The 5,628-nt window shown below is 34.6% G+C and overlaps 1 protein-coding gene across 2 annotated transcripts in view; it reads left to right on the top strand.

Annotated features, from left to right (window-relative positions):
- The window catches only part of FAR1 (fatty acyl CoA reductase 1), a 27,428-nt gene extending 23,709 nt beyond the window's left edge, over positions 1-3,719 (top strand). For both annotated transcript variants that reach the window (XM_009703750.1, XM_009703749.1), the window contains exons 10-11: positions 1,428-1,555; positions 3,246-3,719. In XM_009703750.1, the coding sequence (XP_009702052.1) occupies positions 1,428-1,555; positions 3,246-3,408 (291 nt within the window). In that variant the 3' untranslated portion in view covers positions 3,409-3,719. The remainder of the gene's footprint in view (positions 1-1,427; positions 1,556-3,245) is intronic.
- Positions 3,720-5,628: the final 1,909 nt, after the last annotated feature.

Here is a 5,628-nt window from a genome sequence, read left to right as displayed (position 1 = left end):
GCAGGATAAAAATCACTAGTTACAGTTTTAAAAACTCAAATTGCCTTACGCGTTTGGAACATTGTCATCTTTAAGATGTCTTTCCTATTCAAGTGTTTTCCAGAATCTAATTATGTAGTTAAGTTGAAGAAAAGCTGCCAACCATGAAATAAACTGTCTAAAGGTAGGAATAGAATAGTTTTTGGTGATTCCTGTGTGGAGAGGATTTTTACCCATTCCCGCCTCTTGCCTCCTTCCAGCAATTTGAGTTCAGGAAAAGTTTCAAGAACAAAACCGAAATACCCCCGGAGCTTTGAACTGTTAGTATTTTCAAGTAGCTGAATTTTCAGTAAGATTTTCATACAGCAATAAAGAACTAATTGAAATAATGGTTGAAACTTTACTTTCTTTACTTTTACATTCTTGCTATTATGATATATTACAGAAGATAAGGCTTAATTGAGAGATTCTCATAACTTACTAGTACTGAAAGGCTGTTTAGCATGTATGTATTTTTTATCATGACTAAAACTACATGCTGACCTTTAATTTACAAGACTTACTTTACATTACAAGACTTACTTTAAATTACAAAGACTTACTGTGGGAGATTGTCTTCAGAACTGTAATGGGTTTATTTTTCATCATACCTTATAACACACCTGCCATGCCGTTAAGCAGCTTATTTGGAAGCGTGAACTTGAGGATTTAGTGTATGTGTAACAGATTTTAAAGCTGAATACAGTTTCACTGCACAAAACTGTTTATTTGTCTCTTTTTCCTTAATGATCTTGCTTATTCTTTTACCTGAAATAAAAGTGAGGGTTAAAAACATGCTAGGAAAATATTGGTGCGTATTAGGACTTAAATGACTGTTATTGTAGAATCTTGAGATGAGAAAAATCAATGCATCAGTGAAAAACTTAGTTGTGAATTTACTGTAGCAACTTTCTCTCCTGAGGAAGGTACTGATGTGATTCTTTTTAAAATATAGCTGTACAACTATAAGCACAGCTAAAAGAACTCTGCATTTATCAACAGTGAACTTGGCACAAAGCAGTGCTTATTCTGTAGCATATTAGAATTATTTTGTTGCTTAAAAGGAAACAATCTAATAGAAAGTAGTTGTTTCTAGAGTGGAATTCCTTACAGACAGATGAAATGGGAAAGCAGTAGTCTTGGAAGTGGAAGGAAAAATATTACTGCTGAGAAGGAAAAAATAAGGCATGAAATAGCTGAAGTCTGGAAGAGATGGTATAAGCAGCTGGTGGTTGAGTTGGAAATAGGACTTAAATCTGGATCGTCCTTATGATTAAGGACAAGATAACTTTCTTGCATCAAAGACAAATTGGAATTATCTGGTATAAAGGCTTTCTTTTCCTTTAAATTACTGTATACAGTAGGTGAATTTTTAAGCAACTAACAGTGAAAGCTTTTATTTTATGCAGACATTTAATTTTGATGTTCGACAACTGCATTGGGCAGAATACATGGAAAATTACTGCATGGGAACAAAGAAATATGTACTGAATGAAGAAATGTCTGGCCTCCCTGCAGCTAGGAAACACTTGAATAAGTAAGTACAAATTTTTATTTTTCTCTGTATATTTTCTGTGTTTTTCTGCCCTTGTCAAGTTTTGCTTTTCCACGTTGTGACTTAATTGTTTTTTATAGCACCTGTTTAGGTCCTCCAGAAATCTTCTGTTCTGGTCTAGTGGCCTGAAGTGTTTTATAAAGATGTCAGGTGTCATCAGAATTTTACTGGCACAGTTGCTCTTGTTTTGTTCTTGGCTGATTCATAGACAGTTGTAGACTTCTTAATTTGTCTCTTTAAAGAGTGAAATAAAAGTGATTAATCTTGTTCTGCAATACTACTTCATGTCTGCTATCCTGATAGCTCAAAGGGAAAAGTGGTCTAGGTCATTACTTGTGTCATCCTTCTAAAGACATAGATTTGCAGTTGTGGAGTGGATTGGCATGATATGTTACAATCTCGAATACACTTTTGAACGATGGTAATCTATGATAATAGTGGGAATAGCTGAAGAGGTGTCCCCTTCTGATTTTTTTTTTTTATTTACATGCTGTTAAAAACTGCATAGGCCTTGTTACAGTTGCCATTCTTTGTACAAAGGGTCGTACCAAAAATAACATGAGAAATAGTCTTGTATTGGAACAGCATTTGGTTGCCCCCAACTCTGTTTATAAGTGGATTATTTTGCAAGAGGTTGAAATTCTAACACATATTTACTCTGAGGTATTAAGTTGGTCTCTTCTGTTACCATCTAGTTCTTTAAGTGATCTGAACTTGAGTCTACTGCTTCAATATTAACCAGCTGTGGCAGCCTAGGGGACCTGGCTTCTCTAGGAAACCACTGAATAGAATTTTTCCTTGAATAGAGAAGTGGGCTTTACTTTTATAATACAAGAATTTAGATCGTTTTTTCTACAAATAAAGTATGTAAAGAAAGGCTTGGCTATAGTAACACTCAGCCTATCTGTAAAACAAGATAAGGGCAGAGAGTATTTCCTTAAAAAGAGCTGCCTTTAAAATACAAATTGTTATGAAATACTGAATTGAAGAAATTGCTCTGTTTCTTAGAAATCTGAGCAAATTATGGTTGCTGTTTGTCTTGAAGCTTCCGTCCTTAGATGTGAGAAGATTGCTAAAAGTCACAGTTGCTCTAAAAGTACACTTAGTTTCTCCTAATCTTTAAATATACTTCCCTGAGAGGGAATGAGTTTTAAAATTGCGGTGAAGACTCTGGGCTCTGTGGCTGGAAAATCCTGTGTGGTGTGTTGTGGTTTTTTTTTTTTATATCAGTGGTAGCTGGTTCTACATATATATGAAGTTTTAAATACATGGAAGGGAGGAGGGGAGTTCATAGTGTTAGATATTTCCTTGGTTTTGGGGTGGATGGCTGCCTTCTATAGGTAAGTTACCACGTGTGTGACCTTGGCTTTAAGAGGTTTTTATCAAGCAGCTATAAAGGAGAAGTACATGTGGTTAGCTACAGGGCTAACTGTGTTCCTTAGTTTTCAGGTGTTCAGCTTTTCAGCAGTGAGCTGTGGAAAAGCCTTCTCTGTTTGATCCTTCACTTATCAGCTTACTTCCAGCATTCTCTTAATACCACTCATACTGTATCTTGAGATGAACAGATGAACGAATAAAATTCTACATTAGAAGTTAATTTTTAGAATGTTGGGTTTTTTTCCTGTAAGTCTTGGTACCTTGACTTTTAATGATTTCTTTTGTTTTTCCTTAGGTTAAGGAATATACGCTATGGCTTCAATACAGTTCTTGTGATCCTGATCTGGCGTATCTTTATTGCAAGATCACAAATGGCAAGAAATATCTGGTACTTTGTGGTTAGTCTGTGTTACAAGTTCCTCTCCTACTTCAGAGCCTCCAGTACTATGAGATACTGAAGAAGAGAATTTAGCATTAGGACGTCTATGCATATGGTGGTCTAACTGCACAAAGCCTGTAACATGTAGTCATCTCACATTTTGTAAAAGCATAATTTCATCTTAAATTGGAGTGTGAAATACACGATATGGTATATGTAACATTAGTTGTGTATCTTCCTGGAAACAGAGAAAATAAAATGGTCAAGTGCCAGGTTGAATTGGCATTAGACAAGCATTTAAATAACTTTAACTCTTTGACCTGGGGAAAACATTTTAGACCACTGACCAACATAACTGTGCAATCTGGAACGTGTTTGATTGAAATCTGCCTTAACATGACTTTTTTCTTTCAAGTTTTACTCCACATTGAGCAAAATAAACATTGACTTAGTAGTTGCTAGTTGCTGTAGACCTATTTATTTGAAATTCTTCTAAATGACAAAGGGTTTTGCAAGTTGCAAAAGTGTATAAATGATGGTGGATCTCCTGGAAAAAAATTATTTGAGGACTTTTGTAATTTGTCTTTACTTTTTGCCACCTCTTCCCTTCTTCTCAAAGTAGGGATGCAACAATGGTGCCTACTTTGCTTTAAAGGAAAAAAATAAAAAAAAACCAAACAAACCAACAAAACAAAACCCAACCTTCCTTAATTACTGAAAGGCCTTTTGTCTGATCTGGTCTTCAGAATGCACGTAGTGATTCAGTTCTGTGCTTGAAACTGGCTGCATCCAACTTGCATTTATGTCAGCATGAGCAATTTGCTTCTCTGAAAGCAGAATTGATCCTATCATTGAGTAGATAAAAGGAAATGTAACCCTGAGGGGAGCAAAAATAAAGTCACTGACCGTCCTCTTTTTTTAATGATTTTTATTGGGAACACAGAGCCAGCACTTGATTATTACACTTCTGACTTCAAAAGGTAAATGTATTTGAAAGGAATTTATTATGCTTAGTTGCTATTTATATTACTGGTAATAGTAGTTGGACAAACTTTAGGCTTTCATTGAGATACACCTGTTTTTAAATTCTAAGAAATGTTATCAAATATTTCATGAATTAATAACTTTTTTAAATCTGAGCTACAAAATTTGATGCATGGACAACACAACAATGTGTAAGCACACTTTCTAATCCCTGTCCCAATAAAACCTCTCATTTCATTGTGCAAGATGCATCTTGCTTCAAAATGAAAGTATGTTAACAATCCTTCCATCTATCTTTTAACTTAAATTATTAGGTTTTAATCTGAAGAAATCTATTTTTTTGCATGTTGCTTTGTTTCAGTAGGGAAAACATTTGTAAAATTAGCAAGTTCTAAGAAAATATTGAATCCTTGTTTAAGGCAATACATGAAGATCCCTTTAAATTTTGGTTGCACAGAATTCTATCTGAGAGCACTGTAATGTTCCTCTAATTGATGCACTGACCAGCACCCTTGCCAGAGTATGTTCGTTAAATTCAGTTTATACTGATGAATATGTTCTTGAATCTGCTTCGAAAGGCAAATAATGACTTAATTACACAGGAGCTACATTATACTTGCCCTTGGTAGTCTTTTGTCCTATTTGAATTAAGTATGCAAAGAACTTATTTTGCTATTCTTGTGAAAACTCTTACTTTAAAGAGAACACCTTTCATGCGGGTGTATATCTCATTTTGAAAAGATAATGGCTTCCTTGTTGAAGCTGGATATTCTGTAGTAAGTAGTTAAGCTGTAATTCCTTTTTAAAATTACCTGTGTATATATAAAGCTAGTGATGAAAAGCCTAAATGGTCTAGGACCGCACCTTGTGTGAGAGACCTCCAACTGTGGCTGAAAATAAATTATGGCTTCTGTGATTGAAGATGTTACACTTTAACAAATACATTACATGTATTACACTTTTAGTTGCCTCCCCAAGTATCTTACTAGACCTGAAAGTATGCTTAAGAATTCCTGCATTGTAGACTTTTTTTTTGTTTTGTTTTAGAGGTGCCTACTACCCAATGACACCCCTTGTCCCATGTTGGCATGTGGCTGAAGTTTGCAAAAGACAAATACATCATATTCTGAAAATGATTCTGTGAAGCAATTCACTTATGAATTTTGGTTGTTCATAACTATTATACATGATGCTTTTAATGTTGATTTGTTAATACTGAGACCTATGAAGCCAATGAACTGATTATTTCTGGTCCAAAACACTGCTTAGAAATTTATTCTTTTGAACAAATAACAAAGAAAAGGATTACCTTAAA

This window comes from Cariama cristata, unplaced genomic scaffold (assembly GCF_000690535.1).
Source record: "Cariama cristata isolate BGI_N322 unplaced genomic scaffold, ASM69053v1 scaffold587, whole genome shotgun sequence".
NCBI lineage: Eukaryota > Metazoa > Chordata > Aves > Cariamiformes > Cariamidae > Cariama > Cariama cristata.
The sequence above is the reverse complement of the archived record's forward strand: the minus strand, read 5'-3'. Positions and strand labels throughout refer to the sequence as shown.